The following is a 19,981-nucleotide window of genomic DNA, read 5'->3' as shown; positions in this document are numbered from 1 at the left end:
TCTAATTGAGGAAGCTTGATATGATCTTACAGTGCCAGTTACTATGGAGGAAGTTAAGACAGCTAATTTTCACATGAACTCTTTTAAGTTTCCAAGCCCAGATGGGTTTTAAGCTTTCTTCTTCAAGGAATATTGGGTGATCATTGGTTCGGATGTTTGGAATATGGTTAAGCAGGCATTCTCCAGTGTTGCCGTTAATCCGAGGATGATGGAGACTTTATTAGTTCTGATTTTGAAGGTTAAAACACCGATATCCATGAAGAATTTTAGGCCAATGAGCCTTTGCAACATGGTTTACAAGATCATCACGAAGGTCCTTGTTAATAATCTCTATCTTTATCTTGCGGATATTGTTGGCCTTCTTTAAGGAGGGGTTTATTTTGGAAAGAAGAACTCCTGACAACATCATTATTGCACAAGAAGTCTTTCATTTTATGAAAAAGACTAAGTTAAAAAAAGATACTCTAGCCTTTAAGATTGATCTAGAGAAAGCGCATGACAGAGTTGTCTTGAGGGTTTTGGCCAAAACCCTCAAGAGATTTGGTTTTCCCAGTCCTATAATCAATCTGATTATGAACTGTGTCACTGTCTCCTCTTTGTCTATTCTTTGGAATGGGAATCGACTGAATGGTTTTACTCCTAGCCTGAGTCTACGACAAGGAGATTATATATCACCATATCTTTTTGTGTTGTGCATGGAGAGATTGGCTTGCTTTATTAATCATCAAGTTGAAATGGGCTTATGGGAGTCGATTGTTGTTTCTAGAGGAGGACCAAGAATATCTCACTTAATGTTTGTAGATGATTTACTTCTATTCTGTAAAGCTACAAAGAGACAAGTGCAAAATGTGATGATGGTTTTGGAAAATTTCTGCAAAACATATGGGATGAAGATTAATGTGGAGAAGTCTAAAACACTTTGCTCCAAGAATGTATCTGCAACAATAAAAGAGATATTCACTGGGATGTTCTCCATCAGATTTTTCTAGGACCTGTGTAAGTACCTTGGGATTACTCTTAACCATTATAGAGTGACCCAATCAGTTTTTAATGGTGTTCTGGATAAGATTCAAAGTAGACTCTACTTGGTCAATTCAGTAGTAGCTGCTATTCCTATGTACCAAATGTAGATCTCTATTTTCTCCAAAGGGATAGTCAGTAAGCTGAAGACTATGATGAGAAATTTTCTTTAGAAAGGTCAAGCTGATGGTAGAGATTTGGATCTTGTTAGTTGAAAGGTGTTGGTTACTCCAAATAAGTATGGGAGTTTGGGTATTAGAGATTCTTATTATAATATTGCTTTACATGGGAAGCTAGTTTGGACTTTTTTCCATTAGGCAAAAATAAGTTATGGGTCTAATTATTGAAAGCCAAATATCACTCCTCTCAAGATGATTATTTTGATTGTTCTAGGGACATGGACTCTTACTTTTAGAAGAGTCTATGGAAGGCTTGAAAAGTGTTGAAGAACGGGTTTGCTTGGTGTATTGGAATTTAAACAAGAATATTTTATTTTCTAACTGGAGGAGAGAGGAGAAACTATCTAATGAGATATATTATGTTCACATTTCTGATTCAAATCTCCAGATAGAGGATCTTTGGTTGTTTGGTAGGTGGCACTTGGAGAACCTTTATTCCCCTCTAAATCAGGGTCTGATAGGTAACATTCTTTCTTATAATCCAGATGTGCAAGTGGGTTCGTAAGTGGGTTGGTGTTAGTTCGGGTCTGCTTCAAAGATTTATGACTCACGCAATGGTTACTTGTGGTTATGTAAGAAGCAATTTGGTTGGGAGAAGCGGGGGAAATTGGCTTTGGCTTTGGCGACAACTTATTCTAAAGAAGCACAAATTTTTGGCTTGGTTTTGTCTTAGGAAGGCTCTGCCTACTGCAAGTTTTCGCTTCATGAGAGATATGTCGATCTCAGATAGGTGTCCAAGATGCCTTTCTTTTCAGGAATCAGTTTTACATTGTATTCGGGATTATCCGAAAGCTCAGCTTGTGTGACACAGGTTAGATATTTCTTGTTAGCTTCTGGATTTGAAGAATTGGATCTTGTCTCATAGCAAAGAGCATCATTTTAGATCCTTTTCGAGACTTTGTTAGATATGACGAGTAAGGAATAATAACATCTTTAATTCTCATGAGCCTTGGCCTCCGAAAAAAGTGATTCAGGTATCTTTAGCTTTAGAAAAGGAGCTTATGAGTCTTTTTGAATTGCAATATGTGTTTCTCTCTTCTACATTAAATGGCTCTTGGAATCCTCCATATGTGGGTACTTTCAAGATTAATTGTGATGCTAGTTATCCTAGTTCTAGTGATAGTGTTGATTTTTCTTGCATTATCAGAGATTCTAATGGGAATTGGCAACGAGGGTGTTTAGGAATAACTGAGAGTAATAGCATTCTTCAAGGGAAATTGTTTGTTATTTGGAAAGAATATTCTTAGCCTGGAATGTGAATCAACGAGATGTTATTTGTGAGACGGATTATATGGAGGCGTTTAATCTTGTTTCTAATAATCAAGATGGTTTTGAATTTATTGATCTGTTGGTGCTTAAGATAAGGGATATCATGAATTGGAATTAACATGTTGACTTTTGTTTGATTATGAAACATGCAAATAAAGTGACGGACATCATGACAAAGATGGCAATAAAGTTATATTATCACCAAGTGGAGTTTTTTCTCCTTAAGAGAAATTTAAAAGTAGTCTAAAGTACCACTGTACCCTATCGAAATAGTGTTTGAAATTTTAGTTTTTCTTTCTTGTTATTTGTTTAATTTTTTTTAAGTCACACAAAAAAAAACTCAATAAAATAGAGACTAATCCGTAGTTGATGAAAGTTTTATTTAAAATTTTGCAAGTCGATAAGTTGTTGTAGGTATATAGTAAGATCGGAACTTTCACACTTACTTAAACAATGAGTAACTACTCTTATAATTCAAACTAGTTAATTAATTTAGAGAAAAGGACAAATTAGTCCCTGACCTTTTACCCCGAAGACATTTTAGTCCCTAACCATTGGAAAATACTTTTAAGTCCCTGACGTCCTTAAAAATTAGACGAATCAGTCCCTCCGTCCATAAGCCACCGTCAGACCCAACGAAAAAGGCTGATGTGGCTCCCCCTTTGCTTACCTGGCATCACAGCGTCCCACGTAGCACGTTAGTGGGATGGAGCTTTTCAAAAATGGACACATAAGTCCCTGTCACTCAAAACGACGTCATTTTGTGTGCTGCCCTAATCTTCAAATTCGTTTGGGTTGTTCGTTTATGGTGGTAGCTGGTGGTGAGGAGAAGAGTTGTACAAGGCATAGTGGAATGCCCAAAGTTAGACAATTCAGCATGAAATTCAGAAAATACCAAGTTCTCTCAACATCTTCTTCTCCATTCATGAACCCTAACCCTCAATTTCACAATATCAAATAAATCATATCATAGCTATTAGCAAAACCTCATTCTGCCATTTTCAGCACCATACTTCAAACTTCACATAGTCTCAATCATGCCATGGAAACTTCATGTTTGGTTAGATCTAAGCAAACCCCATGGATTGGAAATCTAGCATTAGCAACATAAGAGCATAGATACTCCTAGATCTCTGGAATCTTGTCTTAAACTACAACTACAACTACAACAAATCCAATCTAATTCAACGAATTTTCCTATCTCCCTGGCAACACAATACAAGCTCTCCACAACAGTTAACAACAAAAAAGGATATAGCTCTCAAAATTTGCCTAGCTGGAAAGGAACCAGCCCCAGATCTCACAAAGTTACCTTCTTTTACTTCCACTTAACAACCCCAGAAACTAAACTAAACTACACCAAAGATATCTATTACAATCCTATAATAAAAATAGAAACTTTGAGCTATGTTCTTAATTCCCATCAAAACTCATTATAGGAATTGTCAATACTCTCAAGACTCCCCATAAAAGAAAAATAGAAAAGTAGAGAAAGAAGAAATCAAGAAACTCACAAACTGTGAAGGGAAGACTCCATCTTTAGTGATGGTGGCAGATTTTCCTTACATTAAGGGTGAAGCACCAAGACAATAATAGTAGCAGCAGTAACCTTGTGAAGACACAACTCAACCACCCTAAACCTTCACCATTTTCCTGTGCCCTTCTTGAAATGTTAGAAAGCGATAGTGGAATGCCCAAATTTAGACAGTTCTTCATTTCTTTGGAGTCATTGTTAAAATCCGTACAACTCTCTCCTCACCACCAGTCACCACCATAAACGAACAACCCAAACGAATTTGACGATTAGGGCAGCACACAAAACGACGTCATTTTGAGTGACAGGGACTTATGTGTCCATTTTTGAAAAGCTCCATCCCACTAACGTGCTACGTGGGACGCCGTGATGCCAAGTAAGCAAAGGGAGAGCCACATCAGCCTTTTTCGTTGGGTCTGACGGTGGCATATGGACAGAGGGACTGATTCGTCTAATTTTTAATGACGTTAAGGACTTAAAAGTATTTTCCAATGGTTAGAGACTAAAATGTCTGCAGGGTAAAAGGTTAGGGACTAATTTGTCCTTTTCTCATTCATTTATTATTTTTTATATAATTTGAGTATTTTTTATTTTATTTTTTTTTTATTTTTTTGGCATTCGCATATACTAGGATTCCTATTCGAATTTGGTATCTTCTGATTTGAAATCTGATATGGCTTTCACTCCAAGCTTTGCTCAGCAAAGTCAGAGCCAGATAAGATCGTAAGGAGCTCGTGCAAACTCTTAGGATCCCGCGCTCCTACTCCTTCTACACTTCCAACCTCATCCTTCTCAGATTCGTCGGACACAGCGGCACCGCAACCAACCACGCTGCAAATTTTAGTTTCCGCTTCACCGCTTCTGCGGATCTGCACCTGAACCTCTCCTCTGTGCTACACTGCTACTGCTTACTGCTCTCGTGCTCTATATTTATCTGTTCTTACTTGGTATCACTTTATCTCTATTCTTTTAATTTAAATTTCAAGTAGAGCAATGCCGTTCAGAACTTGTTCTTAATTAACATCAATCAACAACATTTTACCGAAAGTGATGAATGCAACTCCTCTAAGCTACCTTTTGTCTCACCCAAACTCTTTTTAAGCTGATTTAGAGGCTTCAAATCCCAGAATTTGATCAAACAAAGCTTTGAGGATATGGGGAGCTCGGAGAAGGTTGTTGCTGTGATCATGGTGGGTGGACCCACCAAAGGTACTTTGTTTTTTTCTGGAGATTTTTGGTATTGAGGAAAGTTAGAGTCTTTTATCACAATTGGTATTCGGTCTGGGTTCCAATTTTTGTTTGTTATGGTGCAGGGACCAGATTTCGGCCTCTTTCATTCGCCATTCCAAAACCCCTTATCCCTTTGGCTGGCCAGCCAATGGTTCATCATCCTATATCAGCTTGTAAGAGGGTATGCTTGATGCTTCTTTTTTTTTTTTTTTTATGTGTGTGTATGTTGTTGAGGATAGTAGTTGTTGTTGGTTCTTTTTTAAAAAAAATAAAAAAGAAAAAAGAAAAAAAAACTATATTTCACACTGTTGTTCCAACCAAATTGAGAAAACCCTAAAAAAGGAGGAACCTTTACTTTGAATTTCAATGCTGACTTGCTAAGAGAACAGGAAAAAAAATTGGATTTCTCAATGTAGGATACTGATGTATAGAGCAGAGCTGGGTCTAGGTTGATTGAATAGTAGACTTGTGTTTCTATATTTTTAGGAGAAAGAAAACAAAAAGGAAATTGAATTTCTCAATGTAGTTGCTGATGTATTGACTAAGTCTGGGTCTATAGAATTCAGAGAATCTGGAGATAGAGATAGAGATTGAGTGAATCTGAATGGATATTGTTATTCTGAGAATGATATGTTGTACATGAGTTTTGTATAGGGGATACAGAGTGGTATTAGGGTCTCTTATTACTTAGTCAGTTATGAATCTGTTAGTGACTGTTGTCACTTATGTTTGGTTGGAAGGAAAGAAATAGAGAGGAAGGAAATAGAAAGGAAAGAAAGGAAAGAAAAGAAATTGAGTGGATTTTTATTTTCTTTAGATGTGTTTGGATGGAAGGAAAATAAGAAGGAAAGAAATGTTATAAAAAGACAATTTTACCCTTATATTATAAAATATATTGAAAAAGTGAAGGGGTGGTATTGGAAGTAGAGAGGGAAAAATTAGTTTTCTCTCCATTTTCTTTCCAATGTTAGAGAGAAAAAAATTAGTGGGCCTATCCTACAGCTTCACTCTATTATGATCTTGCTTGGTTGAGTGGACCTGTGTTTGTTGAGTGGTAGGTGAATTCATGTTTATATATACACACACATACACTCACTCAATGTAGATATTGATGTATAAACCAACATTGGGTCTGGATTGATGAGTGGTAAGCATACTCAATCACTTCCCACTTCCCAGCATGCTGGGAGAGGCAGTCACAGTGCTAAATTAGTCATATTCTTGGTATTGGGATCTGAACACCGTGGTAAAGGTTAAAAAAAGAAAAGGAAAGAATGAAGATACTGATGTATAGATTTTTATTCGCTAATTTAAAGACACTATTGGGTTGTCCAATTGAAGTAGCTGACTCTATTTATTGGTACAAGGCTTAGCTAATGTTGTAATCTAAAATTCAAATTGTCTAAAATTCAAATTGAGTTTCCAGATTGATAATGGATGAAGCAGAGATGATATGAATGAAAAGTTTTAAATTATTTCTACTTAGTTTTTGTCTTCTACAGATACCCAATTTGGCACAAATATATCTGATTGGATTCTATGACGAGCGGGAATTTGCACTATATGTCTCTTCGATTTCAAATGAGCTGAAATTACCAGTAAGGTGACTACTCCTTACTTATATGGCTCCTTTTATCATATAAAAAAAATTAAATAAATACTTAAGGTATGCTTTGAAGCCCTGTTAAATTGCTGAACTGGCCATGGTGTGTTATTGGTATTTTATCTAGATACTTGAAGGAGGATAAACCACATGGTTCAGCAGGTGGTCTTTACTACTTTAGAGATATTATCATGGAAGACAGTCCGGTTAGAAACACATCTCCTACGACCTATTTTACATTATTTTGCTGGTTAACTTTATAAATGCTTTATGTCGAAGTTCTAACAGATGGACTGCATTTTTGTATTGCAGTCACATATCTTCCTCCTAAATTGTGACGTCTGCTGCAGTTTCCCGTTAGCATCCATGCTTGGTTAGTATGTGGTTATTAAGACAGTAGTTCTCCAGAGGTTCGACACTACTGACCTCTTTCTTTATTGTCTTTTGTAGAAGCACATATAAAGTATGGTGGTATGGGGACAATGTTGGTAATCAAGGTCGGTGCTTGAAACTATATTGCATACATATCCACGTCTATTTAAAGGAATGCAGATGCTTGTTTAATGCGAAACTATTTTTTACATTTTCCTTCTGTGGTTATATGGATTTCATGTGTAGGTTTCGGCTGAATTAGCCAGCGAGTTTGGGGAGTTGGTTGCGGATCCAACAACTAATGAATTGCTGCATTATACTGAGAAGCCTGAGACTTTTGTTAGTATTCAGTTTGGCTCGTATCTCTTTATTTTATATGAAAATAAAAATCCAATGCTGTAGCGTGCTTCTGACTATGCCTAGTGTAGACTAACCATTTTACAATATGCAGGTTAGTGACTTAATAAATTGTGGAGTCTATATTTTCACGCCCGATATTTTTTCTGCCATCCAAGATGTATCCACAAATCGAGAAGGCAGAGGTTGGTCTCTTTCTGTCAAAGTTTTGAAGGCCTCGATTTTAAAAGTGTCGTGTTCCATGATTTAGTTCCCTAATCAACAATATTTAAACAATAAATACCACATAGAACAAGCATGGTTTCTTTTATGGCTGGTTCACATCTTCAAAAGCACCACACAAACAAACATGTGTGCAGTCAAAATGATGCATCTTGTCCCCTGGTTTTCCTCATACAATACTTTCTTTTACAATATATTATTACAGGTCTCAAAATTGTTTACATTTTATTTTTTCCTTTATTATTTCTTTTATAGCTTTTGTCTTTGCTGAGAAAAATTAGGACTAAATTAGTTACCATGTCCAACCTTTCAAATTCCAAACATCCATATCAATTATACTCCTTTGCTCTTCCAAATTCCAAACATCCATATCAATTATACTCCTTGGCTCTTCGTTAGAGTATTGGCCTATATATTGCAAAATGGGAACGTCCTTATTTTTTCAATTTATGTAAAAAAAAAGGGGGGATAGTTAGCCTATGTGCCACATTTATCAAGACATGTACACAAATGTCTTATCAATTAGATATTTATATTGGATTTCCTGTTTGAAGGTAAAGGGCAAAATGGGAGAAAGAAAACTATTTGGAAACAAATAGAAGGACTTACCCTTAGCTGATTTTGTAATGAAGTCCTTTCTATTATTCATGTAAGAAAAAATATGGTATATTTTGATATGACACGATGGATGTCTGCATAGTAAAGCATTCTAACAATTAGACTTTCAAGGAAGGTCTATTTGTACTCGTTCTTTCAAACTCTTCTGCACTATATTTGATGCATGCATAACATTGAATTCGATGTGTCTATAACAAGCAAGTTTGAGAACAAGAATATCTGAATGCTTTCCTTTGATTTTCCCCCTCTTGCTCTGTCTGCTAGACTGCTAGTTAACTTTGTGCTCTGTGTAATTTGGCACCAGTGAAACTTTATTTTTCGTTATTTATTATTTCTTAAAAATTTCAGCTATTTCCTTTTGTTTTGACACTGCAGCCAATCTACGTCGTGTCTCCAGCTTTGAAGCACTCCAATATGCCACAAGGTTGATTAAACCCCCCTACTTTTTCTTTGTTTTGGTGTGTAGCAAATTCGAGGCAATTTTTTCAATGGCACTAATTGCTTATAAATATTTGACTCCATTGTTCATTCTTGATAATTCAGTGAAAAACCAGATGCAGCAGATTGATTCCCAAAACTTTTTTATTGCACATATTTCTTCCTTTGTAAAACTGCAATATCTTCAAGGGTTTTGAAATATGTTTTTCCTTCAGGAGTATTCCTCCAGATTTTGTAAGACTGGATCAAGATATATTGTCACCCCTAGCTGGAAAGAAGCAACTATATACATATGAGACAAATGATTTCTGGGAGCAAATCAAAACTCCAGGGTAGGCTTGTGCACTATCTTCATATTACTCTAAGCTTAAATTGTGGAATTTTTGGGATTTCACTCAGTGTGTATACATGGCATCAACAGAATATCCCTGAAATGCTCAGAGTTGTATCTTGCACAATATCGGCATACTTCACCTCATCTTTTGTCCAGTGGAGATGGTACAAGAAGTGCGACCATTGTTGGTGATGTATATATTCATCCATCTGCGAAAGTTCATCCATCTGCAAAGGTAGTCCCATTCTTGCCTGTATAAGATCATAAATCCTTTCCATTTTTAGACAAAAATAATAAGATTGAGGTAATACATTAATACATTTTCTGCTATATTCACTAAAGACCTGCTAAATGCCGAGGGATTAACCAGCTCTCCGCATTTTTGTTGAGATATGTTCCTATTATACGTAGGGTGTGTTTGCGAGTTTCGAGGTACTAGAAATCAGGATATAATCATATCATATCATATCATATCAAAGAGTATCAAATATTTCTCTCAGGAATCAGGATTAGCATTGATATTTATCATCATTCTCTTAGTAGTATCAGGGTTTTACTATTGTTATAAATAGATGCTAGTATTACTATCAGATAAGACACATCACATAGAGTAATATATTCTTTTACTAGGGATGAAAAGGTAAATTAAATTAAATCTCATAAAACCCCCCAATCTGGGAGAACTTGAAAATTGGGAGTTGGAAGGGTTTGGAGGGTTAACAAAATTTTCCAAAACCCTCGCCCTCCTAATAATAAAACTCGTGAACGAGGTTTAACCCTGCAAAGCCTTTCCCTCCCCTCCAAAATCAAACTTGTGAACACCCCCTTATTGTTTTCTATGGATATAACCAGTTATTATAGCTTCTACATTGAGAATTCAAGGTGTATCTTTTATCATAATGGGACATGTTCCTAAATCTGAAATGCAAAAATGCTTACCTAGAGTATATGATATTTCCAAATACTATGAGTGAATATATTATGCTAAAGCTCTTCTTGAGTCCATACTATTTACTATTCTCTGGTGTCTTGCCAGGAAAGGGTCTGAGAATTTTCAAAGGTTGTTCTTTGCTTTCAACAAATATTAGTACAAGGTTGTCCTTTTTGCTTTTCTTAGGTGTGTTCTCCTTAGATCTATTTCTTTGGTTGATTGACATGCCTTGTTATATGGCACAGTCTATTATTACCTACATGCTTTCTATTTCTTTGAGAATACCTTACCCTCTTTCCATTCATTCTTTTCTTTCTCATGATAGATTCCTTGTTCTGTAAAAAGAACTGTAAACTAATTTTGTTTATTCAGCAGATTGGTCCCAATGCTTCTATCTCGGCAAATGTTCGTGTGGGTGCTGGTGCCAGGTTAATCAACTGTATCATCTTGGATGATGTTGAAATTAAGGTACGGAACTGAATGCCTAAGATGTGTCTTCTTTACTACCTATAAACATTATGTATGTGTTATTTTTATTTTTTTATTCTCTTGACAGGAAAATGCAGTAGTTATAAATTCTATTGTTGGATGGAAGTCATCAATTGGAAGATGGTCACGAGCGCAGGCAAGTTCTGTGCATTTCTAATAGTATTGATAAAGTGGATAAAGCTATAATAGAGACAATTGGAATATAAAGGAAAATTTTCAACAATCAAAATTTCCATTACATTCGCAATTTAAATTGCCAATTAAAAAACTTATATACCATCCATTCAAGCTTTCTGTGGCTGACTTATAGTGGAATTGAGTGGTTCAGGCTGAAGGTGACTACAATAAAAAGCTTGGTATAACCATTCTAGGTACACTTCACTGCTCACTTAATTGCTTATTCCCTTAGTTTTGTTTTATTGGTTATTTTGATTTTGTAATGTATCAATGTATCTGGATACAATCTTGTTTCTGGGTAAACTGATACAAAAGTTACCAAATTTTTATCACTAGTTCTCAAATTTTATGTTTGTTGCATTCTCAGTACTACTAACCTTCTCTTTGTTCTTCCCTTCAATAATAATTTAGGAGAAGCTGTGACAGTGGAAGATGAGGTGGTGGTGGTTAACAGCATTGTTCTTCCCAATAAGACTCTTAATGTCAGTGTACAAGAAGAAATCATCTTATAATCCAGAGAGAAAGTTTATGTATAATGGACCACTAAGAAATGCTCCATTTGAAATATCATATCCTACTAGAGGCTCCTGGAATTTTTGGCTTATATATTTGAAAATTTGGCTGAGCAGGTAACAATGTAATATATTATAAAAGAAAACTGAGTGTTATAATTTTTGTTAATCTTGGGTATGCTTGTTAGTCCTATTGGCTGATATGTTTGTTGTTTGAATGAGATGGTTTTTATCACTGATTCCGTAAAAAAAATTATCATAGTAAAAGTTGTATTTCAGTTCAAAGGGAGAGGGAGAGAAAGCAAAAGTTTACTGTAAATTTCATACTATAAGTTCATTTCTCTGGCTTCCCCTTCAAGCTTCAAAACAAAATGTTGTCCTTGACTAATAGAAGATTACATAGAACCTCAACAAAATGTTTGGTAAGGACCATTTCCACTTTACTTAGTTAGGCTTTGTTTGTGAGTTTGGAGGGAAAGAAAGGGGAGAAAGTAATGAGTTTCCTTCTCATGTTTGGAGTATAAAAGCTGATTATAAAGGAGATGAGGTTTCGACATTCGTGCTAAGTGAGGTTTTGACAAATGCATGAAAACAAAACTCAGCTTTGAAAGAGAAAAAAGCTTCTATAGGAAAATGAACATGTAAATTACATAACACTGAAACGTGTATAAAATTATATGGTGCCCATGCTGAATGTTGCAGCTTAAATTCCTATGGTGCAAGACACTTAGGAATTTCACTGTGTAAAACTTTGCTTTAGAAGAATGTTATTACACTTAAAGGATAGGATACTACTGGAGAACAATTCTGCCTCAATATGAAAGAAAATTTTGTTACCAACTTCAATCTTAATAGAAGTTTTTAAGAATGACAATCAAATTAGTCATTAGCAAAATAAACAGATAAATAACCTTTAATATATTAAAAAAGTAAACTAAGTCTTAATTTTCCTATAAAATAATGTAATTAACTAATTGAGAAACGTTTAAAATTTTAAGAAAATAAATTAATTTATCAATTATTTTATTAAAAATTAAGTTATCTAATATTCTAAAAGACAGCATTTTTTTCTTGGGCTAAAGTCTGATTAATTAGATACAAAAAGTTTTATAACCCAAATTTTAATGTTGTAGAATATAGTACAAAAATTGTCAATTGTAGCCATAGCGGCAATGAATGTAGACTTGTAGAGTCTCAATCAAACAAGAGTCTTCCACTCTTCCGTCATTATTTAACAGAGGACGGGGAAAACACAAAAATATTGTATACACAAATTTTGGGCATACCCCGTATACACTTTTACTTACATCATATGATACAAATATAACATCTGGATATAAATTATTACATTCTCCAACTTTTCCATTTTTCCTCATCAATTATGAACACTATGCAATCATTCAAATTACCTAATATACTAAACACTACTTTGGCATAAGAGCTCTTGAAAAGTTATATTGATCAGTTTCAACGACCCTCAGGCGTTGATGACAAGGTTGTTTACAGAAGGAGGAGGATTGGCCTCAAGAAGAGTCTCAAGTGACCTGGCTTTTGTGCTGCGAACTCTACCTGCTTCCTTCAATAGCTCATTCAACCTTCTCTTCTCTTCGTCGACATCGGGGTTCGCTGTGCCGAGTTTTTCCTCCCTCATACCAACAACATATTCCAGAAGCTGAATTGCATCCTCCAGCCTGAAACAAAATATCAAACCTCTTAAGGAGAATGGAAGAATTATATCACCCCAGTCGTGGAAAGTGCAAAACTATTAAAGCCGTAAACAATTCATTTACTCCCAAAATACCCTTTTGAGGGTATGGTGTTAATATAGGGAGATATAGCTTGTGGTGTTTGTTTCATTTTTGTTTGTTTTTTCACTTGAACTATGCTCCACATTGTTGTTTTTCAATGATTTTCATAAACATATCTAATCAGCATCCAAATAGACATGCCAAGTGTTATAATTTAACCATTAACTTCAAAAGAAAATGTTGCCACCAAAGATATAGAAAAATGTGACTATGACGAAAAAGTGCAAACTACCGCACCGAAAATGCAGTCGAGTGCAATATAATTGCAGACTGGAGATAATAGCGTCAACAAAATTCACAATCAAAAGGCGATTACCTGCCAACTGCATCATAGGTTCCAGCAAGATTACTATATACCCCAAGAGTGTCAGGATGATATGGTCCATACTCATGCTCCAAAACATCCTTTGCTTCTTCAAATAAAGTTGTAGCCTCGCTTAAGGCGTACCGCTGCACACAAGCAAGTCCCATTTGATTAAGGACAATACCGAAGAATGCTGATCTCTTCTCTCCAATAGCACGGAACTTGGAGATAGCATTCTTAAAAGTACTGTAAGACTCGGCATAGTTCCCCATCATGTAGTGCATTACCCCAATTTGAGCTTCAATCCCTGCAATTGTACTTTGTTGACCGGGGGTGTCATTGTATATCTCCAGTGCCTTCCTCAGTAGCTTGAGTGCCTGCTCGGGCTCATTCATCGACTCATAGATAGTTGAAACATTTGTAAAACCACTAGCAATCTCCTCTGGAGGAACTCCAGCCATTGGATTCTCGTATATCTTGAGTGCACTCTCACAATATGATTTTGATTCCCTTAACTTTCCTGTCCTGTTGTACAAATCTGCCAAGCGCACAAAGACTGTTCCCACAGCTGGATGATTCTCTCCTTTGTAGGTCTTGAAAATTGTTAACGCTTTTTGATAAGAACAAATAGCCTCGTCGTATCGTGACAAGGATAAGTATGTGTCTCCAATACTGCAGTCAACAGCTGCTACATCTACTTCTTGGCCATTTGCTGCCATTGCCATGCTGGCTAAAACAAGATGCTCAAGAGCCGCTTCGTGGTTTCCCTTTGTTTCACATATAAGGGCCATGAGCCGCCTATCAGCAGCCTCTTCAAGAGATGGGGCCAAACTATTTGCTTTATGAATGTCAAGAGCCATTTGGCATAGCCTTTCAGCTTCATCAAATTGCACTGCTTGCACATTAGCTTCCGCCACATACCGACAAGTTTCACCAACTCTTGGGTCTGTTTCCCCAAGAACCTGTCTCTGGATTTCAAAACCTGTTGTGTAACACATAATTGAATTTTCAAGCTGACCCAGCATAGCATAGGTGTCACCTAGCTGCATGTAACCGGCAAATTTAGCAAGAGCATGCTCTTGACCTTCGTCGATAACAGGAATCTCAATTGAGCGCTCAAGCATTGGAATTGCCTCATTATATTGACCCAAGTTGCAGTATATTGCTGCCGTAACATGTAAACACATAACCAGCTCCAAACTAGGTTTCTCATCACTGAAATTCTCGAACAGTCTCAGTGCTTGTAGAGCTAATTCAAGAGCTTTCTGTGGATTATCCCCAGACAAAATCAGATTTCTTGCTTGTTTCAGCAATATTGGTGCCCTCTCTGGATTAACCAGCACCGACTGAGCTGAATCAGATCGGCTATTCGAAACCAACTTTTTCAGTGGAGAATTGTTCGCTTTCTTCACCCCAGTAACTCCTCTAACTGGTTTAGGGCTAGCAGGAGGTTTGGTGGCAGGTTTGGCAGGAGATTTTGCAGGAGACTTTGCAGGAGATTTTGCCATACTTTTTCCCTTGGGTCTTGATTTTTGTGAAGCTTCGGCGCCCAATGGCGGGTTTGATGTTTTGACTGATTTTTCTGAAGAAACAGAACTTGTGGTTGCAGATTGGATCTCAGGATTCACATCCAATTTCTTATCATTGGATACACTACTGGCCCTAGAAGACATTTCACCACTAGAATTACCTCGCTGCCTCTTTTCCTTTTCCACTTCCTCTTCCACTTCCTCCTCCATTATCTCCACTTCCCTCATCCTTCCACCAACTAAATGGTGCAACTCCGAATCAATTCTAGACTCATCGGCATCAGATCCAAAACTTCGTCTTGATGGTGACTGATCCGAACTCTGCATGTCACAAACATTTTCATAAAGCTGCTCGATCGAGGGCTCAACCTCAACCACCCGATCAGCCGGATGATGCTGACTGGAACTTTCATGTCTTGGAGGACTTCGGGAACTCCTTGGAGACTTGACAGAAGTCAAGTTTTCCTTTGAGGGTGACTGATTCCCATTCATCTCATTAGTCTCCCCATCTTCATGAACTCCATTCGTAACAATTCCCGGCATCTTTAATTCTCTCTAGAACTAAAACTCACTGAACAACCTATACAAAACAAACAATCTACAAAGAAAAAATAAAACTATTTGCCATTTAACATTCTCAACAGATCAAATAAAGAGGAAGAAATCCAAAAGGAGATCCAAGTCCTCCTAAAGATATTTGACAATCATGATAAGCAATAAAGGAAAAAAAAGGAGATGCAACCGACAATATTAACAAGCTAGCAATAAATTCATGCCTTTTTACCATTCAAATATTATAGAAAAACACAGAAAATAAAACATAGTTACTAATCCAACTTCAACTTTCACACAAAACTCAAGCCGAAAAAAATAAAAAATGTACGAGTTAAAACCTTCATCTTAAGCCGCTTTCAATTTCCATCCTTTCAGAGATAATCACACAACTGCTATGGAACTTGGATCTCAGACAAGCTCAATTAACACAAACACATAAATCAAAAAGCAGTTAACCTTATCACAAAAGAAAAAAAATAAAAAAAAAATTTATCATGGCACAAGAATGAAGTCAAACGAGCACGAGGAACCTAATTGAACAAAAACCAAATAAGTTAAATGAAATTAACGTGTCTCTTTTCTTTTTTATTTTTTCTTTTTCTTCCTTGTTCGGTTTCAGAGGCATGAAAATTAAGCAAAACAAATAGAAACAAACTTTTAAACAGAAAAGAAATGAAAGCATAAATACCTTAAGCAGAGGAATTGTCTCTTGCAGAGAGACAAAGATTTCAGTATATATTTATATAGAAAATGAAGAAGAAACTCAAAGACCCTTGTTGGTGAGATTTATGTGCGTATATAATGTGACAAATGAATGAAACAGAGGTACCAGAATGGTAATGGAGGAGGTGAGGGGCAAAATCGAGAATATAGGGATAAATTAGTAGTAAGTAACGATATTGTTTTTAAGGATATGAAAAAAGTTAAAAATAGAAAAGGGGGAAGTAGAGGAATTTAAAGAAGAATGAGAAAAGGGATTGTGATTGGAGAAATGGAATGAAGTAAGAGAAAAAGGAGGGAAGAAAGAAGAAGATGAAGGAAGAGGACTTCTCCGCTAACCGTGCTTACCGTGATGTGTTCGGTGTGTTTGTAAAAAAGTGTTGTTTTCTTTGCTTGTCAATTTTACATTTCGCATTCTGCCACGTGCATTTCAGCAGCTTTCTTTTCTTTGTTCATATTGGGATCATACTTGTGCCGGCCTTTCAAAATAGGTATTTTGAAAAAATCGCTTAAATAATAAATAATTATATTAAAAGTAATTTATTTTAAATTATTTTGTATTTAAATTTTTTATTTTAAAAATATTTATTTTATAAAAATATAATAAAAAATAGTAGTATTATAAAAAAATTATTTTTTTTAATTTTTTTTATAAATTTTTAAATAATTTTTTAAAAATTTGTATAAAAATTGTTCTAGACATTAACACTACTATTTTTTATAAGTAAAAAGTTTAAAAAAATTACTTTTAAAAATTTTTTAAATGGATTAGAGTAAATTTATTTAAAGTAAAAATTTTGAAAGTCTTTTCTTCAATAAATAAATTAAATATCAAGGTTCTAAAAATGGAGGTATATAGGTTTAATTGATTCAACCGAATTTCGATAAAATAAAATACAAAATAATAAATAATTACACAAAAGTACAAGCGTTCTCGTATAAATCCAAAAATCATATTAATACTTGATTGATAATCTTGCCCCATATTTAAGAATTAATTAAACATAAGTCTAATAAGATTGAATTATTGACCATAAGTTAATACCATAATAACAAAGCAATGATATCATAAGTTCATAACATAATACCAGCAATAACAAATCAATAGAAATTTAACAATTCCAAAAATAATTATACTACAAACAATTACAAAATGCAATTAGAAAATTACACGAGTAAAATTTTAAAATGATTTTTGAAATTAGTTGAGTGTACTGAAATAGTTTTTAGATTCTAATAACAGCAAAGACGTCTATAAAATTAAAATAAATTCTACCCAATTTTTTTTTAAAATAAGAGATAAGCTACCTTTTATGACATGTTTAATTATTATTAGATAAAATAAATTAATTTATCATAATTAATATTAACTCTTAGTATAACCTATTTTATGATAATTAAAAGTTTTATTTTAAATTATAAATATAATATTAAATATAAATCATAATCTTTCTATGATTTTATTTTACAATTTCATGCACATAAAAATAATTATTAAAAAAACTTCTAGTGATAATGACCAAAGATCAAAGAATATAAATTAATTATTACTGATGTCAGTTAAATGTATTCGGAAATCTCATCACTATTTTTCGTCTTTATTTTGCCGTTGAAATTAAATTTTAAATGATTTTATACTTGAAAATACTAGATAAATATATTTACTAAAAGTTCAGAAAACGGTTGCAAAATAACCAAACTCAACTTTTGACTGACTATTATATTACTATCTTCGGTTCATAATCATAAGGAATAGCAAATTTTAACCCTATGTAATTACTCTTCATCATAATTATAAAATAGAATTTTCTAACAATTATTATAAATTAAAAAAAAATTATACTTTGATTAATTAGTTAGGTTATCATCATTTAAATTAAATTAAAATTAATATTAATCATGATAAATCAATACATTTCATCTAATGATAATTAGACATATTATAACGGATAACTTATCTTTTATTTTAAAGAAGGTTGAATAGAATTTACTTAAAAATAATGTACCTTAAAATTTTTAAATTATACTCACCCTTTATTTTCAACTTCAACTCCATCACCATATGTTCTTTCCTAAGTTCCAAACTTTTACAACTCTCTTGTAACTTCTATTATAGAACAAATTACCATTATTACCTTTCACACCATCCTCCACCATCTCAAATGTTGAGTCTCTCTTCCTTTCAAACTTAACATCACCACCATTCTTCATTTTCTTTGAACTGCAAACCTTGTAAAGAAGCTGCGTCTTTGGCGCCTCCTTAAACCTGACAACCTCGTACCTCAGGTAACACCTGCTCAGCTAGATCCTTGTTGTCGCCACATCATTGCCACAAAGTTTTTTCAAGAATGTTTGAGATCTTGCTCACAGAGTCATAGCAATTGGAGTTTGCTAGGTCGTCTCTGCATTGGTAGGCTTCGGTGACGACTGGCGGCAAAGTTCTTCTGCGAGGACTATGGGACGAGTGAGTTCATGAGAGTTTTAAGGTTTTGAGAGGGGGCGCCAAATGGGTCTTGAAGCTTTTGGTTGGGATAACCTTTGTAGATTAAGGTTGTGGTGTTTGAAGAGGAGGTTTGTCTCAGACTTTGAAGGACGAAAAGGAGGAGAAAATGGAAGCGAAAGAAAGAAGAGAAAGTTTGGAATTTGGGGAAGAGAGATAGTAGTGGAGTTAAGGTTGAAAATAAAGGGTGGGGTGATTTAGAAATTTTATTGAAAAGTCAACAAAAATTAGTATTTGGTACTTTTGTCACACAGAACCTATCATTCATGGGTACAACCTTAGTTTTCTTGTTTGTTAGGTACTTTTGTCAGCGTTCGCAAAGTTCATGGGTACAAATGGTTGTTTTTCCTTTTTAATTCTAAAAAGAAAAAAGAATAAATTACCATTTGTACTTATGAAGAATACAGACGCTGACAAATGAACCTATATAAGAATAAAACGATAATTGTAACCACGGAAGATGGCTTCCGTATGCCAAAAGTACCCTAACGAACCAATTACGTAACCAATATCTGGATACTCTTGGCACACTGAAGCTATTTTCTGTGGTTACAATTGTAGTTTTATTCTTATATGGGTACATTTGTCAGTGTCTCTATCTTTCATGAGTACAAATGATAATTTATTCAAGAAAAAATCTATTTAAAAATAGACTAACATTAGCAGATATAACTTTAAAGTAAAATATATTCACACAAACTACATATCATATGAATAAAATTTATATAATGGTGGACCTATCACAAATATCTAGCACAACATTAATATTTAGTCTTTGGATAAAAATATTAATTTATAAATAGTATTTTTAATACAGTAGTCAAATATTGATAATAAATCATGTCAAACAATAAGTCTATCTTTGGATAAATTTATTTTTCACATGGAATCAAATAACTATCACATGTTTACTACAACAAATGTGTATATAATTTGGCCAAGTACAGAACTTTCTTTGGGTCGATCCATACCTGCATACCATAAACTATGTACACATAAATTCATTTAGTGCAGTTTAAATATTTTCAATCCATAGCATCAATCAACACACAATTAAACAATTAATTCAAATTTCACTCAAAATCTTATAAAAATGTCAATAGAGTCTCTTCTAAAATTTAGATTTCTCCACTTTTCAAGGGTTTCATCACAACCAAATATCTATCAACCATTCTCAACCATACCCAGCATAATCCATAAAAAAAAAAAATAATGAGAGTCCTTTATTAAAATGATGAGACCCGTACAGGTAAATACTTTCAAGTTCTAAATAATTGTCT

The 19,981-nt window shown here is 34.5% G+C and overlaps 2 protein-coding genes across 4 annotated transcripts; one reads left to right on the top strand and one right to left on the bottom strand.

Annotated features, from left to right (window-relative positions):
- Positions 1-4,592: 4,592 nt before the first annotated feature.
- On the top strand, positions 4,593-11,454 carry LOC112750713 (uncharacterized). 3 transcript variants are annotated; one of them, XM_025799533.2, is made up of 16 exons: positions 4,593-4,949; positions 5,130-5,211; positions 5,316-5,413; positions 6,735-6,835; positions 6,963-7,041; positions 7,148-7,208; positions 7,286-7,332; positions 7,454-7,546; positions 7,659-7,749; positions 8,780-8,828; positions 9,058-9,174; positions 9,264-9,411; positions 10,483-10,575; positions 10,664-10,732; positions 10,925-10,967; positions 11,185-11,454. In XM_025799533.2, exons 2-16 carry the CDS (start codon positions 5,157-5,159, stop codon positions 11,283-11,285), a joined length of 1,245 nt encoding a protein of 414 aa, XP_025655318.1. In that variant the 5' UTR covers positions 4,593-4,949; positions 5,130-5,156; the 3' UTR covers positions 11,286-11,454. The 3 variants fall into 3 exon arrangements, with proteins under 3 accessions (XP_025655318.1, XP_025655316.1, XP_025655317.1); XM_025799531.2 differs by having other exon boundaries at positions 4,641-4,949; positions 5,105-5,211; XM_025799532.2 differs by having other exon boundaries at positions 4,654-4,949; positions 5,114-5,211.
- Positions 11,455-12,469: 1,015 nt separating this feature from the next.
- Positions 12,470-16,572, bottom strand: LOC112750712 (protein KINESIN LIGHT CHAIN-RELATED 3). The gene is made up of 3 exons (XM_025799530.3): positions 16,170-16,572; positions 13,410-15,524; positions 12,470-12,976 (listed from the first exon to the last, which is right to left on the bottom strand). The coding sequence occupies exons 2-3, from the start codon at positions 15,467-15,469 to the stop codon at positions 12,763-12,765; spliced, it is 2,274 nt and encodes a 757-aa protein (XP_025655315.1). The 5' UTR covers positions 15,470-15,524; positions 16,170-16,572; the 3' UTR covers positions 12,470-12,762.
- Between the last annotated feature and the right edge of the window lie 3,409 nt (positions 16,573-19,981).

This window comes from Arachis hypogaea, chromosome 15 (assembly GCF_003086295.3).
Source record: "Arachis hypogaea cultivar Tifrunner chromosome 15, arahy.Tifrunner.gnm2.J5K5, whole genome shotgun sequence".
Taxonomy (NCBI): Eukaryota; Viridiplantae; Streptophyta; class Magnoliopsida; order Fabales; family Fabaceae; genus Arachis; species Arachis hypogaea.
This window is presented reverse-complemented; position numbering and strand designations above follow the sequence as displayed.

Excerpts from the sequence above, each read along its gene's own strand:
- LOC112750712 (XM_025799530.3), bottom strand. The coding sequence starts at position 15,469 with ATGCCGGGAATTGTTACGAATGGAGTTCATGAAGATGGGGAGACTAAT. Across the intron at positions 12,977-13,409 it reads ACCTATGATGCAGTTGGCAG|GCTGGAGGATGCAATTCAGC; the intron begins GTAATCGCCTTT and ends ATTTTGTTTCAG.
- LOC112750713 (XM_025799533.2), top strand. The coding sequence starts at position 5,157 with ATGGGGAGCTCGGAGAAGGTTGTTGCTGTGATCATGGTGGGTGGACCC. Across the intron at positions 5,414-6,734 it reads CTATATCAGCTTGTAAGAGG|ATACCCAATTTGGCACAAAT; the intron begins GTATGCTTGATG and ends TGTCTTCTACAG. Across the intron at positions 7,750-8,779 it reads CACAAATCGAGAAGGCAGAG|CCAATCTACGTCGTGTCTCC; the intron begins GTTGGTCTCTTT and ends TTGACACTGCAG.